This window comes from Harpia harpyja, chromosome 3, assembly GCF_026419915.1.
Source record: "Harpia harpyja isolate bHarHar1 chromosome 3, bHarHar1 primary haplotype, whole genome shotgun sequence".
Classification (NCBI taxonomy): Eukaryota; Metazoa; Chordata; class Aves; order Accipitriformes; family Accipitridae; genus Harpia; species Harpia harpyja.
The window spans coordinates 19,775,640-19,803,210 of record NC_068942.1 but is presented as its reverse complement, the minus strand read 5'-3'; the positions used below and the strand labels follow the sequence as shown (position 1 = coordinate 19,803,210).

General features: G+C 44.6%; 1 protein-coding gene across 1 annotated transcript in view; it reads right to left on the bottom strand.

Annotated features, from left to right (window-relative positions):
* Positions 1-1,395: 1,395 nt before the first annotated feature.
* The window catches only part of GABRR2 (gamma-aminobutyric acid type A receptor subunit rho2), a 45,541-nt gene continuing 19,365 nt past the window's right edge, over positions 1,396-27,571 (bottom strand). The window contains exons 3-9 of the mRNA XM_052781527.1: positions 20,801-20,868; positions 17,164-17,387; positions 12,978-13,060; positions 11,295-11,435; positions 10,902-11,054; positions 8,663-8,859; positions 1,396-4,421 (exon numbers count right to left, since the gene is read on the bottom strand). Of these exons, the coding sequence (XP_052637487.1) occupies positions 4,113-4,421; positions 8,663-8,859; positions 10,902-11,054; positions 11,295-11,435; positions 12,978-13,060; positions 17,164-17,387; positions 20,801-20,868 (1,175 nt within the window). The 3' untranslated portion in view covers positions 1,396-4,112. The remainder of the gene's footprint in view (positions 4,422-8,662; positions 8,860-10,901; positions 11,055-11,294; positions 11,436-12,977; positions 13,061-17,163; positions 17,388-20,800; positions 20,869-27,571) is intronic.

Genomic DNA, 27,571 nt, shown 5'->3' with positions numbered 1-27,571 from the left:
CTTATAGCTGTAATTAACAGCTCACTTTTTCCCAAGGAGCTTTGCATACTTCAAAGTACTTGCATGCTTCCACTACATTTCTTCCACCTTTTGAGATGCTTTTTATTTAAAATCAATTACAAATGAGTGTTTATTCAAATCCTTTACCCCTGGGCATTAGCTCATAGGTGACAAATCTCCAGACAGAATTAAAATCATATTTTAAAGTTCACACCATGAAATGGACTCTTTTCCACCCTTTCCATCTGTTATTTTATTACCAGGTTTGATTACAGTGATCAGCACAGCGGATTGTACCCGTTGTACAACCAGTTTATCATCAACCTTTCTTGCAAACTTCTCAACACTTCATTTTTCAGAAGGAAAATGTAAGACAACCCATAATTTTTGCCAATACCTCATTTCTTGGCCCTTAGCTGGCAATAAGAGCCTTTTTTCAATTCAATATAGTAAGTTTTCTGGGCATAATAAATGGTAATTTACATACAATATATTACAACTTCACATATGTACACTATTTAACATAGGTACACATCCCAGTGTCTTCCTTTGTTATATGCTACCTGCATATGCATTATACATATGTGTACATATCTATATACAGAGTTACCTTCTTTCAAAGAAATGATTTGGTTAGAAGTAAAAGTACAATGGAGCCAGACGCAGAATGAGCGGGGACAACATTTTCTCTCTTTGCAATTGGACCAGGTTATTCAGAGAAGGCGTATTCATCCACGGGCTTCATTTGCCCAAATCCCTTGTGCACTTCTGAAAATCCTGTCCTTCGGTAGGTTAATTGTTCAGATGCTCAGTGCTTCACAGAATTGGGTTGTATCCATCAAACAATTGTATTCAGAGCCTAGCTTCAGGCACTATTTCTCAAAACATGGATGGATCTTGCAACTAGAAGTTAGACAGTGCTCATTGAGTCTCTTGTAATCCAGGGGAGATGAAAGGTGGAATACATTCTCAATAACACACTTCAAATATTTGTTCTAGCTTCATGCCTAGCCACTTTCCTCCTAATAAGCAGAAAAATACAATTCATATGCTGCCTGAAGGAGATGTCTTGGTTTTATTTGCATCTATACTTTTCATCTATTGTTTTAATGAATAGTAAGTGTAAGTAAGTGGTGCCTAAGATAGAGATAGTTTTATAGGCTGTATAATTGTGCCTGGTAGAAACAGACACCAATCTCTTCAGTTATGTACACATGCATATAAAATAACAGTAAGGTAGCATCTCCAAAAGATGTTTACTAGCTAGCATTTAAACTACAGGCAGTGCTAGTACAAAGACCATAGGATCTAAAGGACTGTCTTTGTTGCCGCCTAACTTCTAAGGGAACAGGAGATGTAATAAAAACAAATGGCAAAGTAAAGCACTAGGATTTCTTTTTTTTTTGTATGGCAGGAGGCTTTATTCATTGACAGTGCTCACTTTTTGGCTGTTGGGTTACGTTTATCTCTGGTTTAATATCATTGTAATGCGAGGGAGTTATCTGGCTTAATACCACTATAGGGCAGGTGAGATATGCGCTTTCTTCCAGCTGGACTGAATCAGAGGACACATTTGAAGAACTCAGTGGTAACTAAGACAAAAACCTTTGTATTCCCACTGGGTGACTTGCTCAGAAATCATAACCGTGCTCCGCACACGTGCTAGTTAAGCAAGTTAAGCCCCTCGGCACCTCATGAGGTAGGTACAAGTTATTGCTCCCCACTTTCCAGATGGAGGAGATGAGGCACTGAGAGGTTAAATGGCACGTGCCATGAGTAATGCAGAAAGACTGGCAAAACAGGGGGCACAGGAACCAAGTTTCTCACTCCCCGCACTGGTGACTTCATGGGGCAGTTCTGCTGCCTTCCCCCAGCCAAGGTCCCTTCGCTGCACTGTCCTGCTGCCAGCCGTGGCGTTGGTTCCTGTTTTATGCTCAAAACTCCTAATGCTGAAGAACACACACTGTTATGTCCAGGCTTTAACCTCGCAAAAGATGAGTGGGCTATTTCTTTAATATTTTTTGCGTCTTTACTGTAGTGATCTCCACCTGTCGATGTGAGAAGTATCCAGATTTCAGGTCCAAGAAGAGTGGTGTGTGGTAAATGCACTGATCTGGTGGCTCAGGAGAGAAGTGGCAGGCTGGGATACAGGGCAATCCTTCCTTTCAGATACTGTCCTTCCATGGCTCCTCTTCTTGCCAGCAATTTCAGGGCTGTGTTTTCTTACTTTATGGTCAGACAGAACTCCATTCAAGTCAGTTATTAACATGGCTGATGAAAGGGGAACACAGTTGTTAATTTTAGTTTCTCTCATCAATTTTGTTTCCAGTAAATTAGTGCAACCATCAGTGTAATTTAGGCAGCAATATTTGAGGCACAAGGGAAAATCTGGGTATTGCTGACAGCCTGGAGTTAACAATTCCTTGCCATCTTCTACATCCCTTGAGATTTAGGGCGTAAGAATTACTGCTATGGTAAGCAGAACATTTCTCATGCCAACAAATAGTTACAGTTTTATTAGTACTTTTGTTTGCTTTTCCTTTATTCATGTGATTTATCTGAATCTTCATGGCCCAACCCCAGTCAGATGTATAACTTAATCTTATAATTGAGTTAGCTTCTAACCTTAGCCCTGGGTCTTCACGCTTCAGGCTCTGCCCACCCTCCCGAGTTTCAGCTTGGTAACCAAATATTTTGATGAACATAATCTCCACCACAGCCAAAAAGTCATGGTGTTTTCTAAAAATAAGGAGCACACAAACCTGGACATCGTTGTCTTGTTGCTATCATGTTTCCGCACTTGGGTTTTGCTGTCAGCGTTGTTAGTAAAGGAAAGGGAGATATCGCAGGATGAAAAATGAAATGCCAAGCACAGAAGCTTGTTACAATGCTCTCCAGCAGCTTCAAAGGACTTACATTGACCTTGGAGCCAGAGGCCAGACAGGATCTCATTGAATCCCACAGTATTATTCTTGGCCATTTAATCTCTGATATGCCTATGTTTCTGCAGAGAGAGGTTCTGGCAGACATCTCTCCCTCTTGATCCAAAATGCCTGAACAGAAGGACAATGTGTTGATTGGGAGAGGCACATTGGGATAAACAGTTTCTCTGTGGGCTGCACTTTCCTCACAGGGGTGAGGAAAAAACGTGAAAGCCACCAGTGCTGTCCTCAACACTGTTTTCTGCTTCTGGAGAGGGAAAGTAATGGTCCCAGAGACACTGCCTATTTACCATGTGCTAGCAGTACATGCTACACGTCAGCTTCCCCTCTCATTTTAGAGGGCAAGTGCTACATATCATGTGCTGTGCTCAAGTTATATGGAGAACACATGCCTAAACCTCCCTGTTTTCATTACCCATGTACCCTGGGAGCCATCTTCTCGTGAGTCTGTGGGCTTCTTTGCTCTGTTTCATCATCACTCCTTGCTTCTAATCTGGAACAAAAAATGACTACTGCCTCAAACATACCACCTGCACTCTGTAGCCAACCCTGTTGATCCTGGCCAGTCAACTGTCCTAATCGTATCAGTGAAGGTCCTTTCCAGAGAAAGCAGAATTTGGACCCTAAAAGGAGGTCTTCTTCATAAACCAATGGAAACAAATATGATGTTCATATGCCAAAGAAAAATAAAAGGATTTTCTCAAAAGCAGAGCTTTTGGAAAGGAAAGGCCTCATTCAGTTCCCGTACAGGAGATGCACTGTCCAGACCTCCCCTCGCAAGTTGCATTTGTCTAATCCCTGACAGCCCATGTGAGCACTGTCTCTGGTTGTCCATTGCACAGCAGGCACCACCAGTGCGGCTGGCCTCAAATGAACTTACAGCACCTTTTGGGTGAATGGTGAGCACATAATTTCAAGTATGAGAAACGACATGTGTCATAAAGCAAATGGGAGCTGGGGTGTGGCTTGGAAAGCAACCAGCACAGCAGGTTCCTCCATGATGCCTGTGCATGGAGTTGCCCGCTGGAGGATGTGTCCTCCCCTTTACCCTCCAAAGAAGCAATAAAATAATCGGTTTTCTGGCTTTGCATCCAGATTAGACTGAAAAAGAACCAACAAAAGAGAGTTTTGTAAATATCTTCTGCTTCAGTCACTGCTGTGCCAGCATACTTAGCTAAAGACAGACCAATATATCAAATTAAAAAATATATAGGTGCCTGGAAATATTAATCTTGAGTATTTATCAATTGCATGACTGTTCTGGATGATGCGCAAGCCCACATGGCCCTTCAGGCCTCTCTTCCTTGATGAATGAGATTCATTGCTCATAGCTAAGTGCACAACCATCTTTTCTTGTTTTTCTTCCTCTGGGACCATCTGGTTTCTTGTATATCCTGCCAGGCTGTTGGCATCAGATTCACTGTAGTTTCCATCCAGCATCATAGTTTTTGAATGAGGTATTCCACATGTACATGGAAACTAGGAACATAAACAAGAAATATAGCTGAACACTGGAAGAACACATTAGCAACAGAAATGATGCCTTTCTATTAACAGACAGCTTGTAAACAGTTGAGCTTGAAATTTTAGTTGAGATACTATAAGTTTCTCTTTGAACAAATGTCGTGGTTTAACCCCGGCCAGCAACTAAACACCACGCAGCCGCTCACTCACTCCCCCCCACCCAGTGGGATGGGGGAGAAAATCGGGAAAAGAAGCAAAACCCGTGGGTTGAGATAAGAACGGTTTAATAGAACAGAAAAGAAGAAACTAATAATGATAATGATAACACTAATAAAATGACAACAGCAATAATGAAAGGATTGGAATGTACAAATGATGCGCAGTGCAATTGCTCACCACCCGCCGACCGACACCCCGCCAGTCCCCGAGCGGCGAAATCCCTGCCCCCCACTTCCTCGTTCCTATACTGGATGGGACGTCACATGGTATGGAATACCCCGTTGGCCAGTTTGGGTCAGGTGCCCTGGCTGTGTCCTGTGCCAACTTCTTGTGCCCCTCCAGCTTTCTCACTGGCTGGGCATGAGAAGCTGAAAAATCCTTGACATTAGTCTAAACACTACTGAGCAACAACTGAAAACATCAGTGTTATCAACATTCTTCGCTCTGAACTCAAAACATAGCACTGTACCAGCTACTAGGAAGACAGTTAACTCTATCCCAGCTGAAACCAGGACAACAAAAAAGTTGCTTTTTTTTTTGCTTGTGTTACAAAAGGAAGAGACGTGGTTTAGCTACACTGCTTGGACAAGCAGCTTCAGAAAAGATTAGAAAAATGCCTTAGCAGACATAAAAACTAACTAAAAGGTTTTCTTAGCTAGCTCTGTTCAGAGTTGCTGTCTTGAGATTCCTTATTTTGCAATCTCTGTGTTTATAAATATTCAAGGACAAGATGCAGTTTTATCTGTGGAAATGGCTTATCCAGTACATGTTATGGAAAAAAAAAGGGCCAAGTTCTGCTTTCACAGATACATATGATTTCTTTGTAAATCTGATTTTAAACCAAGGAGAGGACCAGTTAAAAGCCTAATGTAAAATCCCAGCTCTGTTAAAGTTAATGTCAAAAATTGCATTGACTTCATCAGCACCAGCATGTATCCCACAAGTCTAAAAAAACCAATGAATACAGGTAGAATTTTGAATAGCAAATACTGTCTTCTACTGTTTAAAATCTGCAGGTTTTCTGTCCCAGCAATATGGATTATATATTTGTATGCCATGAAAACGGACTCCAAAACCTCCTTTCTGCTAGGAGTTCCAGCCTCTGATTCTCCACAGACTGCTTTCCTTACCCAATAATACTTTGCCCCCAATTCCTTCCTCCACCAACTTTCATGGGTGGATTTTCCAAGGACTTGTTTTCAAGGATAAGTTCAACTAAAATAATTAAGTATATAAGCACAGAAATGTATATATCCTGAATATTTATATATATTTTTAAAAATTTATATTTATCTGAATATGTAATATTCAGGATGCCACTGGAAAACTCTGCACTTAAGGTTTTTTCTTCAAATTATTTAACCAACAGGTCACATTGCTTACCAAAAACCTGAAAATCAACTTAAGAATAGTTTTCTGTGTTCTAGTCATAACCAAATGATTTGGTATCAGCAGATTATGTGCAGAAAAACATGAGAAGTTTGTACTTGAGTTTTAAAACATGTTTTATACTAAGCAGGTGTACCTCAAAAAAAAAAACACAAACAAAAAGCCAAAAAAACCACCAAAAGAACAGAGGGAAGAATTGCATCAGGCTCTTTATCATCAGCTGATGACAGGTCTGGGAGATGGTGGGTGGGTGGAAGGGAAAGCAGTTAACTGCAATAAGCTAATTGCTGCAGGACCCAGCAGAGAAAGAAATTCTGCAGCTTTATTCTTAGCCCCCAGGTCAAATTACAGTTCCTATTGCTTCATGTACATGTGATGACGGTCACCTCTATGGACAAGGGAGCCTAACGTACTAGAAACCCACCTCCACAGAGTCTTAAATTACGCTCATAGGCACATACATGGAGAAGTATGCTACATAATTTCACCCTGCAGCAATTTTAGTTTATGTCTACACTAGTAAATTAAACACTGCCAAAGAGCCTCCCTGGGCACGGGAACTCAGCTGACAATACTATTAGAGTGTCAGAAATGTCTCTGGCCTGAATTTTGTCCAGGCCAACAAGCACCAGAAAGTTCACATGTACAGTTTGGGTATAAGCATGGGCCATTTGCCACAGACAGTTCACAACAACCACTCTGATTTTGAGGGAAAGAAGGTTTAGTTTTAGATACTCCGTGCCCATCAGCCTTGGTCCCAGGCACATTTAATTTCTTAATGTAGACATAACATAGATCTCTTCTCTGAGCAGCCTAACATATTCGTATTGGGATATTTGGGGTCTTCCATAGGGGAACAGTATTGGCTGACAAGATCTACATTTACAGTGAGAAATGTCTCTCCTGCTTCTTCAAGAGCACTCACCTACCTTTTGCCGCAACACCCTCAAATAATGTTGTTTATTATCTCTGTTCCCATTACCACCTCTGAGGATTAATATTGTCACATGCTGAAGACTGGATAGAATATTTTACCTTGTGTAGTAAAAAGGCATTTGCCGAATACAGAATTCAATGCACAAGACTCAACAAAGGGCAGATTCGTGATATAAATAACAAGCTATGCCATCAATGGATGTGGAACAATGTTCCTGAAAACTTAGCAGACAGTAACAAACCCTCTCAAGTTCATTTCATCCCTCCAGTATAGTTAAAGACAAAGGAGAGGGGATTTTGCCTTTTAAAAAAAATACAGGTTTATTCTAGGCAAGTCGAACCTAACAAGGATGATTTTTGTTGTTTCCTGTGTACTGTAAAGACACTGTATTCTTTGGACATAGGAAGTCTGAGTAGGGCTGACTAAAAGGCCACAGACCACTGCTCACGCACAGCAAGTAAGATACACTTGACTCGCTGTGATTGCACAGAGCATCTCTACCTTGTGTTGCAGAGAACTGCTGGGCCCTGGGTGGGGACTAGGATGGGGGCATAAATAAATCAAGATACTCAGGACCTGTTCAAGTAGCTTTCCAGAATCACACTACTGTTAAGAAGGCCTTGGAGAGAGGTAAAATTTTGTCACAGGAGTGTGTTGAATTTATTCCAATCACTTTTTAAAATGTATCTACCTGAATTTTTTATGAAATGTCAACTAGGAAAGGTACTGGGCTGATAGGTGGCCTATTCTACACTTCAAGGAAGTCATAGGAAGAAGTGCAAGGGGAAGAGAAGGACACGCAAAGCCAACAGAGTAGTTCAGAGAGGGAAATGTCATGGTCAAATCACATGAAAGATGATGTCTGCATTGGCATTTCTGAAAGGCTGATACAAATTTCTCCCAGCGTCAAAGGCAGTAGGTGACCAGTGTCACCTGTGAACTAATGTGGGAAGTTCCTAATGGGAAGAGAGAAGCTGTAGAATATGGCGATGTTCTGAGTCCGTGGGGACTGAAAAAATTTGGTGCCAAGCCTTAGTGTTCAAAAGGTGATGGTGTTTTGTTTAATTACAAAGAAGAAGGGCTCACAGGTCTGTAGGATAATTCATGCTGGAAAGGACCTCAGGAGGTCTCTAGTCCTATCTCCTGCTCACAGCAGGGCCAGGCTGCTCAGGGCTGTATCTGGTCAGGTGTTGAAAAACTCCAAGGATGCAGGATAAGACTCTTCATAGCACATTAAAAAGTACAAGCATAAACTTGGCTGACTGTTTTTTGTGTTTGGTAACGGGGAACAACTCCACTATTACATCCATTGAATCCAGTTTCCAGCGTAAAGCTGACCGTAGAGGGAGGAAATTAATTTGGTCCGAGTAACACCTTTAGCTTAAAAATACAGAAATTGTGGCTGCTGCAGTGAAGTATCAGATTTGATACTTTCCCCTTTTGTCACCCCCACATAGTTCCAGTTTGCAGTCTTCCCCAGTTCAGATCACACTCTCCTCTTCTCTGATGTTTCTGTGAAGACCCATGAGATCAACTCTTGTTTTTCTGGTGTTAGCAATTCAGCCTGAGGTGGAGCAGTCTAAACAGATCCAATTATACACACATGGATGTCAGTGTTTTCCCTTTTATAGACACAAACCAGTCAATATAAAGACCAGATCAGCTGTAAGAAAAAAAGGAATAAATGGATGAACAAAAAATTTTTTCTCACCCTCTCCCGCAGTTTCCTCTCCTTCCGCTCTTGCACCGTAGTCAGGTAATTCACTGCTGCGTATTCCAGCACCGAGAGGAAGACAAACACAAAACTGACCCACAGGTAAATGTCCACTGCTTTGATGTAGGAAACACGAGGCATAGAGGCGTTCACCCCAGTGATGATCGTGGACATGGTCAGCACGGTGGTTATCCCTGGAAAGAACCAAGAGAAATAAATGTTATTGACTGGTACAGTCCATAAGGCTTTTGTCTCAGGAAAAACAGAAATTATGCTCTACATGATGCTGTAAAAGATGTTAGATGTGAAATAAAATTGTGATGAGTATCTCTCCTGCCAATGCAGAACTGTTCCACTGCCTGCACTTCTGTGTACATGGTGGGTTTAGTTTTGCGGAGCAGCCATCATTTCAGAGCAGCAGCATTTAACTCCCTCCCTAACCTCTAGGGTTTTAACACAGTGCTTATAGTCAGTTCTGCTAAGACCAATGGTGACAAGGACTCCTGTTCCCAAGCTGTACCACTCTGTGTTACAGGCACTGCCAGGAAGCAACCTGGTATTGACTTTTGGTCACAGCTAAAGAGGATCACTGATCTTAAAAAGGATGTGCAATAATGCTAAAATGTTTTGCATGAAACCATGCAAAAGAAAAGCATTACGTTTTTACCTCAAGGACTATTTGTCCACAGTTCAAGCTGTGGGAATCAAAAAGTTTTGAACAACAACCGTTGTATTATATATAGAGATATGTGCATGTGTATGTGTTCATAAACATATATGTATGTATGTTTATATACATATATGTGTGTGTGAATATGTGTGTATATATATACACATGTGTATGTGTATATATATTTAGACAGCTATAGATAAAGTCCTGCAAAATAGTATATATTTTGGATCGTCATGGAGAGAAAAATATTTACAAGTTCCCAAAGCCACTTAAATAGAGAAAACAGAGCCAAAAAGCATTTATAGCTACTTCAGCCATTTCAAAACAGTGACCACGGTAAACACAGCTACTGCTGTTCACTTTTCATCAGGATCTAATCTTTCTTTAAATAATATCCACTGAACACATTTCTTTCAGTGGAGCAGACTCTCAACTGCCTTTTCACATACGTTTGCTGCAGTGCATAGCTCTCTAAGTGAGACAAACTCATGGGCTAAAATACTGTTTTTACACTTTTAGTATTGGAAGCCTTACATATTAACATTCAGAGATTTTTCCTATTACATTTTTGCCTTCCTCTAACCTATGCATGGAGTGATAAACAAATTGTCTCTTTTTATGCTCAGCTGAAAGAATTTCCTCCAGTCCTGACGCAGACAAAGCTCCTCCTAATGGGTTTTAGTTGTCCAGAGAGGCGCTGGATTTTCAAGCAGCTCCTTCTTCGCTTTCCCACTCCTTCAAATGAGAGAGCTCCCTACCCCAGAAACATTGGATCCTAGTGCCAGGCATCCTTGGGAGAGGAGAAACCCAGCTCCACCTCACCTCAGGGCTGGTGGCCTCTCATCCTCAGCACTGCAGATGTGAGAGGAAAGCCACGTTCCCTTCACTGCCCAGCTGTAGTCTGAGGCCTGATGTCACAGAGATGCCCTGAGTGTCCCCAGACGGAGGGACACCTAAGTCTGCAGAAGCTGATAGGACTAGATCCCTTGCTGCTTTTCTTTCCCAGCTTTGTGAAGATGCGCCGCGTTGGCGATCTCCAGGCAGCCTGGAGAGAAACACCGGCCACAGCACCAGCGCCGGCTGGTTGGGAAGACACATACCTGGGCTGGGACACCTGCTGTGGCAGCTGGGAGGTGGCAGGATCCTGCTCATGAAAGGCATTCAGGAAAATTGTAACAGAAGCCTTTAACTCCCTCTAGGTGTCTAAACTCCAGTGAAACTCTACCCTCACCAGTGGCAATGTGTGTCTCAGAACTGCAGGACTGGACAACAGGAAAAATATTGATTCGTTGACTTATAAATACTGAAACCTGTCTTCTCTGCCCAACTTTATTTTTAAAACCACAGCCCTTTCTGTCCTGAGCTAAGTATAGATCAGGAGGACTGCTTAGCGATGAAGGACTTTAGACAAACTGCAAGTTTTACATTATATTAATCATCAGATAAAACAAACATTTGCTTGCGCAGTATATTTAACCATCAAAATGAACAGTTCCCTTTCCTTCCAAAACTTTCACATTCAAAGATTTTCATGCAGTCATGGCTTGTTGCAGTTGTTCTCACCCAACGAGACTCTGGCAGGAACCGCTCGGCGATCGATCCAGAAGGACACCCAGGACAACATGACCATGAGGGTGGCAGGGAAGTAGGTTTGGAGCAAGAAGAAGAAGATGTGTCGGCGTAAAGTGAAGTTTATATAGAGGCGGTTGTACCAACCTTTGAGAGAGGAGGAAAGCCAGAATCAGTGAGAACAGCCTGGATGGTAGGCATAGAGAGACAAGATCTTTTTTTTTTTTATCTTGTATTTCTAAAGGGTAGTGAAAAGAGAAACTGATCTTTCAAAACATGTATTGTCCAGACCATGGAGACTACCTTTCAGTGACATATAATGTCACATTAATGTAGTTAATACAGCATTAGGTTTAGCAATAGCATTAAATCAGAAAAGGCCAATACCTGTGCTACTGTAGAAAGCCAGTCTTGATGTAGTGTGGAATTTTTGTATCAGAAACTGAGACAAAGAAATCTTTTCATCAGTTTTCAGAGATTCATTCCCATTTTTCCAATACAACATCAGATCTTCATCAGTGTAAGCATCTTAGGGAAAGAAGAAACATGATGTGATGTGACTTTAGCTTGGAGGGGAAACAAACGTTAATAGATCCAGTCAAATTAACAAACACAAAGGCATCTTTGGCATGAAGTAATGCCACAAATAAGTTTGCTAACACCAGCGAGTTAAAAAGATCTTGCCATATGATATACCATGACGACAACAACAACAACAAAAATCCAGGTCATCCTGATTCAGGGAAACACATCTCCACACTGATGAAATGACAGCTAGAATTGTACTTTTCTGAGCGTCACATATCAAAAATCATAGACAAGGTATTGCTAACTGATAAGAATAACCCAGGAAATAGTCCTTCCTTAGAGGAAGGAGGAAACACAGACTCCTCAAACTATCTTAGAATGATAAAAGCAAAAGTGACAGGTGTGATTTGAAGCAAAAGTCTAGAAATATTTGAAGGCTGTAAATGAAAAAAAAATAGTCCACTAAGCAGCAGGAATGGGGAATGAAAAAGGGGTTATCAAGATGGTCAGGGGGCTGGAGCACATGGCGTAAGACAAGAGGCTGGGGGAGCTGGGTTCATTCGGCTGGAAGAAGAGCAGTCTGTGGTGGGGTCCAACTGCTGCCCTGCTGGGGGTCATAGAGAAGATAGCAGCAGGCTTTTCTCAGACTCTTCTCCAAGATGCAGAGCAAAAGGACAAGAGGCAAGGGATGCAAGTTACCACAAAGGATTTTTTCCAAGCAGGTAAAAGGAAATTTTTTCAGGATGAGGGCTGTCAAACATTTGAACAGGTTACACAGAAAAGTTGTGGAGCCTCCATTACCTTGGAGATGTTCAAAACCCAACTGGACACAGCCCTGAGCAACCCACTATAAAGTTCTCCCTGCTCTGAGCAGGGTATTGGAGCAGCTGAGCTCAAGACCAACATAAATTACCCTGCGATTTTGTGATTGTGTTATTTGTAGAGGAAAATTTCAGTTAAATAGCTGGGAGGACCTCAAAAAAACTGGATATTAGTCTGGACAAAGTTCACAGAACAGCCACGGAAATCTTACTGTTCACATCACTTTCTCCACAGAACAACTCCTTCCCAAAGAAACTGAGCCCAGGTCACAGTGTTTGCAGGTTCAGCATGATATCATACATAAACCACACTAGTGATGAAATTGAGATAAAATCAATGATCATTACAATCAACTTTTCAGTGTGACACTTGAAAGCACCACCTTCCAGTCAGAAGCAATGAAGAGAGCAAAACTTCTCCCCCCCAGATTTCTCATCAGCAAGCTGATGAGAACCAGTATATGTTGAACACTTCTGTTGGTGTTTTTTTTGAAAATGCCATCCACTAAAATTCATACAAGGATGCTTTCCTTGCAAATTCCCCTGTATTGCAGCATAAGGGCTAGATATACAACACAGTAAGTCAATAGAAAGACTCTTAGTAACTCTGATGAATTATTTTTTCGGGCTCTAAAATAGACTGTATTCTGAAATGTGTCCAGTTTATGTGTGTGCAGCCAGCCATGGAGCACGTCTACCTAGAAACACAGATACAACGTACAGCTTTCCAGCTCCAGAGAACACGTCTGAGAGTCCAGGGGGAAGCGGCTGAAGTCCATGTTGCACATTGCTGTCACTGTGATCCTAGAAGTCAAAAATGAGAAAGGTTGGTTTCTATGAGGAGCAATGAAGGGAGAACATTATCACAAATAAATCATTCTGCAGCTTTAGAGCCAGCAATTATGCATAATGTTAGCATTAAATCCCCAGGAAAATGCCTACCAATTCTCCAAGTCCAAGCAAGATGGATTATACACAGAAACTCCAAAGGAAGCTGTCATTTCAACATCTATCAAGGAACTAAAGCACTATATTGTACATTACAGTAATACTAATGTCAGCACGGATACTTCCACTGTGTTTTATATCCGACTATTCCCCTACAAGGCAACAACATAAAATAACCTCACCATTTACTTTCAAAGGTTCTCTTATGTCCAGTTTGATTAAGGTTTCCTCGTTTTCCCCATAGCTCAGTTCCCTCCATAGTCACCCCAAAAATGACACAAGCCTGAGGGACATGACCATCTTTATCACAAGCCACAAAATTCCTCCTGTATATATATTATTAAGGCAAACCCAGTTTATTTCAGTCCTTGATCAAACTCTTTTAATCTGGGGGGTGTATTTCTGGGGCAGAGGGTATAAAAATGGGTGCAGCTGTTTTTCAACAGGTGAGATTTACCTATGTTAAGTTCGTGTCTTAGCTAAAGAGCTCCAGCAATCGCAGCTCCCATTTTTAAATGAGTCCAGTTGTGCACAACATTGCATAACAAGTTTTCCAGCGGGTCAGTGAACTTTCCCTTGTGGACAGATTTGCAGTGGAGCTCCTGATTTAGTAGGAGCAAATCAGCTGTGAGTCATCGTTTCAGAGGCCGACTTATGTTGGCCGTGACCATTATCTAGATTCATTGCAGATGTTGATAAAGAACTTTTCTTCTGTTCAAGGGATTGTGATCCAAATCCTACACTGACCTATGCACTCATCACCCCTGAAAAGCACACACTGTTCATTTTGACTATAAAACTAGAGCAAAATTTTGCCATATGAGCAAAACTTAGAGAAGCTTTTGGGGGATATGGTCCAGAAGCTATACTGTAGCAGTGACCTCCCCTAGTTGTGTGTAGCACTTAAGCATTTTATAACTCAAGTCTCATTACAATGTGCTATTTTCTTTCCTCCGGGTCACCTAAACTGTGGCACAACCTGTGGTCATGAACAATTTGTTAGTCAGGGACAGCACAGAAACTCAGCTCATCAATAAGATATTCCTCAATTAGAGTGCAGTGTTCAGGTGATCTTGAAAGCCCAAGGCCCAAATGAGGAATGAAATATCCCTCAGCCCAGTGCCAGCCCCATGCAGACATCTCAAGACACCTGAGGGTATTTCCAGTGTCACTGGACACCCATGCTTGGTCAGCTGGATCATGTTCTGAGCGTCCTAAACACCACCAGGACCAAATGCCATGCAGATTCTCATTCTCTGTGGATTTTACGTATCAAATCATCCATTTAACTCCTGTGCTGTCAGCTGTGGTTAACTCACATCCTTCTCTCTTGTAGGTAACATTAGAAAGTCACATCACCTCCTTGACAGCTCACAGAAAATTTTGAAAGTAAATACTCTGCATGTAGGCAAATGAGCAGATCTGAACAGAGGCAATGTTTGCCATTGAAAATACTTGCTCCTTCATTTTCGTTGTTGAGCACTACTAACAAGTGGCGTGCTGCTGGCTTTACCGCATGAGAACTGCAGGGTATGAGCAATGGAAACAGATATTCAGTTACACCAAGCAACACCTGTCGAGAAGGTCCCTGCCCTCCTCCTGCTCTTCTCCCCTCACTGCTGACCCAAGCTTACACCTAACCTCCTTCATTTTTCTTTCTCCTTCTTGTCTCTCCTGCTGTGTGGCACCTTCATCCTCATCCGGTTCTAATAAAATACACAGTGTCTTTAGGTGCTTAGTTAAGGTGTGGCTAATCAGACCTTTCATGCAATAAATGGATTTATTAAATGGGTTCAGAACAGGGAAAGTGTTCCTAAGTGTTTGGTCAAGATGGGATTTTCATCATTAGGACCAGGCAAAATGAAGTGGCCATATAGTGCATATGCTCTTTCTTACACACACACACACATATTTCTTTGTGGTTTTAATAATTTGTCCAGGGTTTTTTTTAAATAAATTCAATAGAATTATATTTAGACTATGAAACCAGTGAACTTTATTGCCCCCTGGTTCGGTGGGATATTATCCTACTTGGGACAATATCACCCACTATGCTCATTCTTCAAAGAGAAATAGCCTCCTGAATCAAACTTTATAGAAAACCTTTCCTAGTTTTTGAGAATTATTTTGCCATAGCTGAAGTGAGTAAGTTCCAGAAAGATCCTAGAACAGAAATCCTTGGCTACAAAGCATTCAAAGGTAACTGTACAATGAGAGCATGTTTTCTGTCCTGGGGAAATGTCCTTCTGTCTGGGCTCTCGAGCTTTTCTCCTCTGGCAGTGTATTTTTCTGTGCATCTCTTTTTGCATTCTTCTGAAGGAAATTAAATCTGCTGGGATGCTGATGTGAGCAGCCATAAAGGTGGCCTTGTTAGAAGGGGGAAATTACTGAGCAAAAGAAGATGTCTGCTGAAAAATATTGACAGAGAAAGGCCTGCCAGCCTAGGAACCAGACACATCTTTGAGAAGTGCAGCTGGCCTCTTTGGAGTGCAGACAGGGTACCTAGAAACTGGAGACATCCGGAGATACCATCGATAAGTGCAAAAAAAAAGGGGAGGATTGTAAAGGCAATTGATTATCTGAAAAGGTGGAAAACAGTCTGGAAAATAAAAATTGGTCTGAAAGAACAGAAAACATCATCATCTATTGGCTGTCACAGATGAAAAATAGAAATTAAGAGCACCTATTGGCTGCTCAAAGTGGTAGTGTCCTACACCTTCTTATGTCTCTGTCATATAAGGAAGACATAATTTTTATCCAAAATGGAGCATCTTTCTCTGAGAACTTCCCATGCTGCACATACTTTTCCATTCCTAAACAGGTTGAATTCACTGCATGAACTTTCTAACAGCTCTTGGACTGTCATTGGGGATGCCCAGCTGACTCCAGACCCTGTGACGCAGAGCATCTCTGAAGTAAGACTCTGTCTGTTGTCCCATTGGTCCCTGTCTGGGCCCACTTCTGCGGTTGTTTTGGTTTGTCCTCCCACCCATGGGATGATTTGGTTTACTTGATGATGGTATCACTTGATACCAGTATTATACACCCATACAAGCAATCTAACCTAAGTATAACCTGCTGTTATATTGTTGATGAGATGCTCCACTAATGGTAAGTTTGTAGTAACCTCTAACAGTATATACCTCGTTAGTTATTGCTGTTATTGTCTGTTGCTACACAATTGATTGATACTATATTATGGATCACTGATAGTAATTTGTAATAGCATGGTCTATACATATATTCACTTTATTAATCATACATATACTTGCTAGTGGTGATTTTGTGGTAGTTTACTTGCTCATGGTGATTTTTGTGGTATTTTTGGTAATCTGTAATAAGGTAGAGAAGTTTAGAGGATTAAATGTCTCTGTCCTTGTGTATTACAGAATCCTGAAAACCCATGGTCACAATCTGTGTACACCCACAGGCCGGGTAACCCTTCAGGTCATGACAGACATATCTCAGGATTCTTCCAGCCAACAAGTCTGCTAGGGACTATAGGGCATCTTTAATACTGCCATTTCAGCTTCAATAAACTTAAACCTTTACATCAACATGGCAACACCACCAAAAAAAAAAAAAGTTTTTCTAGACAAACAGGAAGCAAAATAGGATAATTATAGAGGTCACCATCTGGTATATCAGCAGCTTCCAGTTTAATCACACACTGACCCTGGGACGAACATCCCTGCTCGACTAAGCCCTCCTCTGACTGCAAAGAGTTAGGGGAATGCTTCCCCTGGGAGGAGATTATCCTGTTATTGCCCACAGCATGGTTTCTCACAGCTCCCCGCAAAGCATTTTGTACTGGACGTGCTGGAAACAGAGCTCTGTATCAGCGGTGGGAGTAGTAGGGTTGGCAGTAGCAGTCCTGGTGGTCACCAAAGCCATGCCAGGAGCAAAATTGCCAGTGAAGCCCCAGGGGATGCTCAGGAGCAGTGAGGCTGCACGGTTACCTCATGCTGTAGAGGACATGACCGTCGGGGAACACTCGCAGCATGATGTTGTCCGTGGTGGTATCGTGAATGAAGGACCTTTTGGAATGCACGAAGAAGACATCGGGGACCCAGATCTTCTTTACCAGCCTGCCGTCGAAGGTCATGCTCTTGTTGGTGGTGCTGGGAAATGAGAGACGCTCATCCTTCCAGTAATGCCTTAAGTACAGAGTCATAGTGAAATCCTTCACAAAAAAGGAAGAGAACCAGAGAGAGGTCTGTCAGTGTTGCTCTCTACACCTAGGAAACACCAGAAAGAAAACTCACTCCTACCAGGTAGATGAAATCCCTCCCCTCTGAACTCCTGTTTCTTTCCTGGACCAATGCTCTGTGTGAATAGATTTTCCTGACAAAATAATTTCAGCCAAAACAAAACATAAACAGCCAATCAATGTATTACAGTACCCACTAATGTTCAGACCCCAAAGGGATATAAATATGCCCCAAGAGGAGCACCGCCCTGCAGAAATGATTCTTCAATCCTGGCAAAATTATCTCGAAGGACTATGGTATCTGTAGCATGTTCAAGAGGAAAAACTTTCAAAATTAGCTTAGTGGTCAGGCTAAACACTAAGAAATTCATCCCCCAAAGAACTAAATTGTTGCCAACAGCAACAAAGTGACGGAACTGTTTTTCCCACCATACAAGTGTATAAATAAAGCTCTCTTTTAAGCTCGTTGAGGGAGCAGGAACTTCAGTCACACAAAGGAAAACATCTGTTTGTTGATCCCAACCTGGCAGCTGCTGCTTTCAGAGCTGAATCTACTCTCTCATGCTGAGAGATCAAATACAGTTGTTTTCTTTATATTCCCAATTAAGCAAGTGGTTATGGGAGCTGCAGCTGCCAAGCCTGGGCAGGCAGCAACACAGGCTGGGATCTCTTCCTAACCACACGGCAACTGTTTTCTAAAACCACCACCTTATTTTGCTCTGCTGACAACAAACCGTCAGTTAACCTGACTCACCATTTCAAAGGGCTGCCTGGCAACAGTCTTGCGTTACCAGTAGGTTTTTCATTAAGTTGTCAAAGAAGTCTCTAGTGCCAGCCCTCACCTTGCTGCCCTGCGTGGGGCAGAGCTGGCCGGACACCTCCCTCCCTGATCATGGCAGAGACTTGCCAGAGGGACACTTCTGCTCACCCACCTGCAGGTCTCCACCTTGGCAGACTGGTCCCAGCCTCCATCCCCGCTCCCTCCAGGGATGCTCCCAGCTCCTGTTCCCTACTGGCCACCGGCCACCTTCCCCTTACAGCAATAGTCCCAAAGAAACACTTCCAGGCTGCGGCTGCGCAATGCCTCTGTACAGCTCCATCATCAGAGCACAGGGGGACAGGGACCGATGTGGCATCAGCCAGGCACCCTCAGCACGACTGAGAGCCACTATAGAGGGGGGGGAGAGCCTGCCTGCAGGGACAGCGCGGGAAGGGCCACACCACTTTCCAGGCCACCTCCTTCCCTGTCCCACCGGGCAGGAGCCCTCTCCTCTCTCACCTCCAGCTCCCTTCTCTCTCCTAACAGGCCTCCAATGGCCAACACACAGGGCACCAAACAGAGCTGCAAACATGAAGCCAAAGTGGCAGCTGATGACAGCTTCTAAGTATACAATCCAACTTAAGGATGTTTTCTCGTAGCGTGAGTCAAACGAGATGGTTTGCAATCACTGACAGCTTGTTCCTTTCTGACCAGTACACGTGCTGTATACAAGCCGAGAAAAGGAGTTTATTTCAGCACTCATGAGTAGGAAAATCCCTTAGGAAAGAAGTTTTACAACAAACTGAGAGAATGATAGTACCTGCTGGAGGCATAGCAAATGCACACACACAAGTGCCTCACTTCTGGCAGCACTTTTCATGTTTGTGCCATGCTCCAGGCAGCCTCAAGAGCATGCCCCGCCAGTGCACACAGCAGCAGCCCATCCATGCCGACCGGCCAGGCACCAGTTTTAAAACCACATGCTTTAAACAGCCCCTGGCTGCTGCCATTAACGCACACTGTCTTGCTGGTACAAGTGGGTTGCGGCTGGTGATGCTTCCGTCTGGTGCCTCTTTGGGGCACTGGGTGCCTGCTCAAGCAATGATAGGTAAAGACTGCCCAGCCAAGGGTACCTGATTTCTAGGGCCACTAACCCTTCAGAGTGGTTTGAAACAAGCCCTGCCTGCAGCTCTGCCCTGCCTGCAGCTCTGCCCTGCCTGCAACGGGGAGACGAGGAGGGCACCCTGCTGCAGGCACAGCCAGCCCGGGTGCCCCGGCCATGCAGAGAGCTTACTGCCCGCTCTCCTCTCGCAAACACCCAAGCTGGGAAAAACTGCTGGAAAAACAAACCAGCGTAACCCAGACTGACCTAGGAGACCATTCTTCTACCCCAAATACAAGTCAGCAACTGCTGTGGAAAGCACCTGTCCTGTGCTGGGAAAATAGAACTGCGGAGCTATCAACAGCAAAGGGAGAGAACTGACCTCAAAGCTTTCTGACGGGCAAGATTTTTGTTGAAATCAGATGCTCCTGACAGAAAGCATTGCCAGTTATTTACTTGCACTAATCAGGTCTCTTTGCTGCTCTGACATTATCTTGATATATTGGAGCCTCGAGTCTCCTTGCGACAGCCATTTCCTGCACTGACAGCTCCCTCCCGCACGCTTCATTGCACGCATCCCCCCAAACCCTCTCTTTCAATATCAAGGCAGGCAAGCTCCCTTGTTTTAATGAAGATGTAATTGCAACACAGTAAAAACCGATCAGCCTAAAGCTCTTCCTTTAAGTCTTCAGGCAGAAGGAGGAAGGAAGCAAGAAGCTTCCTCTTATCCTCTATGTTCCCCTTTCCACTTCTCTTTCCAGTGTTTTTATTCCATTTCCCATAGTAGGAAAAAAAAACCCCAAACAGGAAAATGCATGCGAACACTCCTTTCGCTGGGAACACCTTGAAACCCGTTGAGGGTTAACAACTGCATGTATTTCTTCCTCTTTTTTAATTAATAAAAAAATAAAGATACTAAATCACAATTGAACTTGGTGCAAGTTTCCTGAACAGCATCATCAGTGACTGAAGGACTATTCCCCCACACCAAATTCCATTTTGGCAAAGGCAGTTCAGGCTCCCCCTGGCAGTTCCCACTCACACGCCTCAGTCATGTTACTCCCAGTGATGAAGATGCAGGAGCAGCTCCTTCTCATTTACGTTGCCAACTTAATTTTCTAATGTGCCTCCCAGAATCATGCATTTGAAACAAAAATGGACTTAATGGTTCCCTAAGGAAGAAAACCCTTGCAGTAAGCATGGCTTATATGAACTTCACTATGTACTTCCAAACCTTTGTACGCAGCTGTTTATAATTTTGGTTGTGATAGATACTTCATAGCACTGATTATTCTCCCATTTAAGATCCCTTTTTCCTTCATACTTCTAATCTTTATCTGAAGATACAGAGATAAGCCTTTCATCACCCGGTTTTATCAAGTCTTTAGTCCTGAGCACAAGCCTCTGAATTTGCCAAATGCTGCCATTACTTTCATCCGACCAATAATTTGAAATCCATAGGTTTCAAGTGGGAGGGACTTTTTATGACTAGGAATAATTGAGGCTTAAAAGAGGATTACGTACCATGTCAACCTCAGAAATACTGTCCAAGCTTTCAACTTGCACATCCACCCCAACAGGAATTGCAGGGCCTGTAGGAGAATGAGATTTAGATATGTAAATTACTGTTCTTTTATATCATCTGCATTTAATTAGCACTATAAGGTAGCATGCAAAACATTTCTGAGCTTATGTTATACTTTTCTGTCCATGATTCTTCACGAGGGGGCCGGGGGAAGAGTCAGTGAATAACCATGTAAAGCCCCTTTTGAAACACTGAATTATCTTCCCCTTGGCGTGCGCTGCAATGGTGACACTGCCCAGCTAATCCAGAGCTTGGATAAAACATTTGCATATGTTTTTGAAAGCTGAGCCATCCCATCATAAATTTTAGGCCTTTATGAACAAATTTGGCCCCAAGAACAGGGGACTGAGAAGAAGAAACCGCAAGCAATGAGCTCTTCCTTGTGGGTTTCTCATTTCTTATCAACAAGACAAGCTACATTAAACTCTCAAGAGCCCATCACCATTTTCATTCATACAATTCATTGATGATGTTAATAGTTTTCCACAGCAGTTTTAAAATTAGCAACCAGAGAATTCACAAAGACTAAATAAGCGGAAAACATCCCATAACAAATGCATACTCCTCTATTACTAGAAAGCCTGTATCAAAATTTCACCGTAGACTGCTGCTCATCAATGACCAGGACCTCCTCAGCTTATTCAAAAGTTCCCCACAGCATGTCCTCACACAGCCTTTTCCCTCTTCTGGTGCGCTGAGGAGGTAAGTGCCTACAGAGATGCGCACACCAAGCACAACCCACCAGGGCAGGTGAGCAGGAGCTGCTGAGGAACAGTCCAAGTGGATCAGCGGTCACCTTGAGCTCTCAGTGTGTGGCAGCGGGTCTCACAGGGCTCACGCTCATGTGCGTATCTAGAGCGTATCTGCAGCCTGGGCACTGTCAGCGAGACAGACCATGGGGAACGAAGTAGCAGCTCTGCAGACATGGCTGGGACTTGCCCAGCAGAAATTAATTTTCCAAGGACCATAGTGACCTCCATGAAGGTTTGCAAAGATTTTTAGCACCTAGATTTTGAACGTGATTAGCAATTCTATGGTATTTAAGAGGCACCACAATCGCTTGGCAGATCCGCACCCGTATTTGCGCAGTGCCATGCACAGCAGGGCCTGCTGCATGCATGTATTTAGCTACAGTAGCACCTTCCTCAAGACCACATCCAGGATCTGAGTATACCATAAGCCTAACAAGACAGCAGAAATGTTGTTCTGAGAAAGCAGCGCACATTTGCAAGCTGCCATCCATCCTGCTCCGGTACCTGCAGCAGCATGCAGACTCCCACGCATCTTCAGGGCTTTTGAACACAGCTGCCCTGGTTTCGGCTGGGACAGAGTTAATTTTCTTTCTAGTAGCTGGTACAGTGCTATGTTTTTGAGTTAGGTGTGAGAATAACGTTGGTGACACACTGATGTTTTCAGTTGTTGCTAAGTAGTGTTTATACTAAGTGAAGGATTTTTCAGCTTCTCATACCCAGCCAACAAGAAGGCTGGAGGGGCACAAGAAGTTGGGAGGGGACACAGCCAGGGCAGCTGACCCAAACTGGCCAAAGGGGCATTCCATACCATATGATGTCATACCCAGTATTTAAACTGGGGGGAGGGCTGGCTGGGGGCCACTGCTCAGAGACGGACTGGGCATCGGTCGTCAAGTGGTGAGCAATTGCACTGTGCATCACTTGTTTTGTACGTTTTAATTCCTTTATTATTATTACCATATTGTTGTTGTTATCATTATTATTATTTTCTTCCTTTTCTGTCCTATTAAACTGTCATTATCTCAACCCATGAGTTTTACTTTTTTTTTTGATTCTCTCCCCCATCCCACTGGGTGGGGGGAATAAGCAAGCAGCTGTATGGTGCTTAGTTGCTGGCTGGGCTTAAAGCATGACAACAGCATTATGTTTGCCTCTGCTGGAGGAGTGTGGTGGGTTGACCCTGGTTGGGTGCCAGGTGCCCACCAAAGCCACTTTATCACTCCCCTCCTCAGCTGGACAGGGGAGAGAAAATATAACGAGACATTCATGGGTCAGGATAAGGACAGGCAGAGATCACTCAGTAAGTACCATCACAGGCAAAACAGACTCGACTTGGGGAAATTTGTTTAATTTATTACCAATCAAATCAGAGTAGGGTAATGAGAAATAAAACCAAATTTTAAAACACCTTACCCCCACCCTCCCTTCTTCCCAGGCTCAAATTCACTCTTGATCGCTCTACCTCCTCCCTCCTCCCTCCCAGCAGCACAGGGGGACGGGGAATGGGGGTTGGGGTCAGTTCATCACACGTTGTCTCTGTTCTGCCAGCAAACCTGCTCCAGTGTGGGCTCCTCTCTCCACGGGGCCACAGGTCCTGCCAGGAGCCTGCTCCAGCACGGGCTTCCCACGGGGTCACAGCCTCCTTCGGGCACCCACCTGCTCCGGCGTGGGGTCCTCCACGGGCTGCAGGTGGATATCTGCTCCCCCGTGGACCTCCCTGGGCTGCAGGGGGACAGCCTGCCTCACCATGGTCTTCACCACGGGCTGCAGGGGAATCTCTGCTCCGGTGCCTGGAGCATCTCCTCCCCCTCCTTCTTCACTGACCTGGGGGTCTGCAGGGCTGGTGCTCTCACATCTTCACTCCTCTCTCCAGCTGCAGTTGCTGGTGTGCAGGGTTTTTCCCCCCTCTCTAAATCTGTTCTCCCAGAGGCACTACCACCGTCGCTGATGGGCTCAGCCTCAGCCAGCAGTGGGTCCATTTTGGAGCCGGCTGGCATTGGCTCTGTGTGATGGGTTAACCCTGGCTGGATGCCAGGTGCCCACCAGAGCTGTTCTATCACTCCCCCTCCTTCTCAACTGGACAGGGGAGAGAAAATATAACAAAGAGCTTGTGGGTCGAGATAAGGATAGGAGAGATCACTCACCAATTACCGTCACGGGCAAAACAGACTCAGTTTGGGGAAAAATTAACTTGATTTATTACAAATCAACCGGAGTAGGGTAATGAGAAATAAAACCAAATCTCAGAACACCTTCCCTCCACCCCTCCCTTCTTCCCGGGCACAACTTCACTCCCGGATTCTCTACCACCCCCCCAGCGGCACAGGGGGACGGGGATGGGGTTTACGGTCAGTTCATCACACGTTATTTTCTGCCGCTTCATCCTCCTCAGGGGGAGGACTCATCACACTCTTCCCCTGCTCCAGCGTGGGGTCCCACCCATGGGAGACAGTCCTCCATGAACTTCTCCAACGTGGGTCCTTCCCACGGGCTGCAGTTCTTCATGAACTGCTCCAGCATGGGTCCTTTCCACGGTGTGCAGTCCTTCAGGCACAGACTGCTCCAGCGTGAGCCCCCCACGGGGTCACAAGTCCTGCCAGAAAACCTGCTCCGTGGGCTCCTCTCTCCACAGATCCGCAGGTCCTGCCAGGAGCCTGCTCCAGCGCGGGGTTCCCACGGGGTCACAGCCTCCTTCGGGAACCCACCTGCTCCGGCGTGGGGTCCTCCACGGGCTGCAGGTGGATATCTGCTCCACCGTGGACCTCCATGGACTGCAGGGGGACAGCCTGCCTCACCATGGTCTTCACCACGGGCTGCAGGGGAATCTCTGCTCCGGCGCCTGGAGCATCTCCTCCCCCTCCTTCTTCACTGACCTTGGTGTCCGCAGGGTTGTTTCTCTTACATGTTCTCACTCCTCTCTCCGGCTGCCGAATACCGCCGTCCCAACTTTTTTTCCTTCTTAAAAATGTTATCACAGAGGCGTTACCACTATCGCTGATTGGCTCGGCCTTGGCCGGCGGCGGGTCTGTCTTAGAGCCGGCTGGTATGGGCTCTGTCGAACACAGGGGAAGCTTCCAGCAGCTTCTTACAGAAGCCACCCCTGTAACCCCACCCGCTACCAAAACCTTGCCACACAAAACCAATACACTCTGTCAGACATAGGGGAAGGTTCTAGCAGCTTCTCACAGAAGCCACCCCTGTAACCCCCCCCACTACCAAAACCTTGCCATGCAAACCCAATACAAGAAGAAAGAAGCACCAACTCAGCTTCGGTAGGGAAAGGGTAATCACAAAGCCCATGAGACAAGCTGATTACTGCAACTGGCCCTGATACAGATTTTACTACGGCTTTGATAAGCCAGCCTCACCGAATTACCGCAGAGCATGCTGACAGTGACACCGTCCCCCTTCCACATGCACGGTTCTAGCCTGTTGCGCCTGCGCCGTCCATCAGCAGCTGTGCTGGGTACAGGCACCCTGAAGCAAGCCCTGTGGAGCAGGACCAGACTCCTCAGCACCACTGATTCCAATTTAAGTGACTGTTGCCCCCAGCAGTGAAGCTGTAACGTGGCTAACCCCGCACTTTTAGATGACTCCTAGATGCTTACAAACACCTACATGTCACATTCAGACACACAGCCATGCACTTCATGCTTTAGAAGAATGCCAGCAAACGTTTGCTCACTACTATTCGTGTCTTGGTGGTGTCTGTCCCAGCTGAAGGGTGTTTGCCAGGAAGATTCACTTGGGGAGAAATTCCAGTTAATCATCACTGGCATGTTTCTCAGAGACTTCAGTAAGATTTTTCACTCAAATGACACAAGCCCATCTTGCTCCCTTTCCTGGCTCCCTTTCAGTTGCTTATATACTATAAGGAATCACAGGAGGCCAAGGAAATTCTCACCCTGTTGGCATTCAGTTCCCCTTCTCCCAGGTATTTCCCAAAACAGGAAAACCCACAAAGGCCCAGTCTGCACCTGCTGATGAAACGCAGACATGCTGTCACAACCACATCCAGCAGCAGGGCTGAGAAGTACTGAAGACTTTTTTTCTCTTGTACACAGGGCTTCATAACACAGGTGTGCTCATTGAGCAGGCAAGAAGAGTCCTCAGCCTCCTCCCTGAATTACACAGGGAATGACTTTCAGCAAAGGATGAGGTTGCATGGAGGAGCAGGCTGAGCTTGCAGTGGGACCTCCTGTAAGACTGTTTAGCTCACTGACCATAGAAAGTTAACCCAGCCAAAACCAACAGCAGCAGCAGCAATTGGACTATTTTCTTCCAAATCAGGGACTTGAATCAGCCCAGGGAAAGGCCTGTCAGGCGGCTGAGTCTGCTGCCAGGGCCAGAGGAGAGGTGTGGAGGAGGACAGCCCTCTGCCTTTGGTGGCATGGGCTCAGCTCCTCACGAGCCGGTCCCTGCCTGCCAGGCCAGGAGACATGCTCAGTCCCTACTGATCTGGCCACAAGATGACACCATTCATCAGCCAGTGGATTCCTTCCACTGGATTCTCAGACCATCGTAACTCATCAAAGAGAGGCAAATCCATGGCAAAATCACAGATGTCTTTTCCTTGCCACGTGTCCTTTCTTTTGACTGGCTCCTTGCCCTGGGAAGAGACATTGCCTATGTCCCTGGTAGATGTGTCATTCCTAACATGCAATTCAGCATCCTGCAGACATGACCAGCACATGGCCCTTCTCTCACCCCACAAATGCATCATCTTCTGGTATGGCCAGAGGAAGTGGTAGCTTCGTTACGTGGAAATATTGTAGCAACGGCTCTGCAGCGTTCTGCTCCCCTTCATTCTCTTCAGTTGAGTAGTTGTGGAGTATGATAAGGTCTAATAAGCAAATTAGCTTATAGAGTCCTGGTTTTAAGGAGGTGGTTTGTTACTTCTGGTTCTTTCAGTTGACCTAATAAGTCATGCTACACTGCTCTACAAACCCTGCCTGTCTTATATACAGTATTTTAATGCAATCCTTTTCAATCTGAAATCACTCTATGAGTTTATACCTTGGTTGCAGCCACACTTCTTCCTACTCTCTATGATTATTTAGGACACTGAGTAAACAAAAGTTAAAAACAACACCAAGAGAAAGAATTCCTATATGACATTCCTCCTGCTCAGTAAAATGTGTTTTGGGGTTTTTTTAACAAGGTAGACTGTGTAGCAAAAAGCACTGTATTTGTGGTGATAACACACATTTTGATGTGCAGTATAATCAACAGGGAAACAACACAAGCTTGCTGGTAGGCAGTGCCCTGTTGGCAGCCAGTTAGCCTTTCTTTGCTCAGATACCTCATAAAGTCATGCATAGTAATCAAGGAGAGCCTGGGAAATGATTCAAATACTTATCTATTCCCTTAATGCCTTTAAATACCCAATAGCTCTTCAGTGTAGCCATATTTTTGATACTTAACTTGGGCTTCTGCAAGAGCAAGGCTCGATGCTGAGAGTAAGGCACTTCAGAAAGGCTCCACAGTCCAACACAGCCCACATCAGGGCAGGCACAAGGCTGCCATCAGCCCTGCCTCTGGCTCTTGCTCTAGAAAGCACTTGTAATTAATATTAGCCATTGTCACACACAGCTGTTCGCATTGCAGTGGTGCCCACAGTGCTGCCATCCCAAGCTGCCATGTTGCGGTAGGCACGGTGCTAACAGAGAAGACGTGGTGTCTGCCAGTATGGCTTCACAGCGCAGTCGGGTTGTGCCAGAAGAGGAAGGCAGCGGTCGTCCGCGGTGCTTCCCGCTGGGTCTCCCTGGTGCCGAGGGGCTGCCTGCCCAGCACATGCTGGGAAGCCCCCCTAGCTTCCAGGCTGCAAGAGACACTTTCCATGTATGAAAGCTTAATTCAGCCTTGATTCAGGAAATCAACACCCATCCAAAGTCTATTTACTGCTGTGATTTCCATGCTTGACTGAACACTAATCACAGATTTAAAAAAAAACAACCA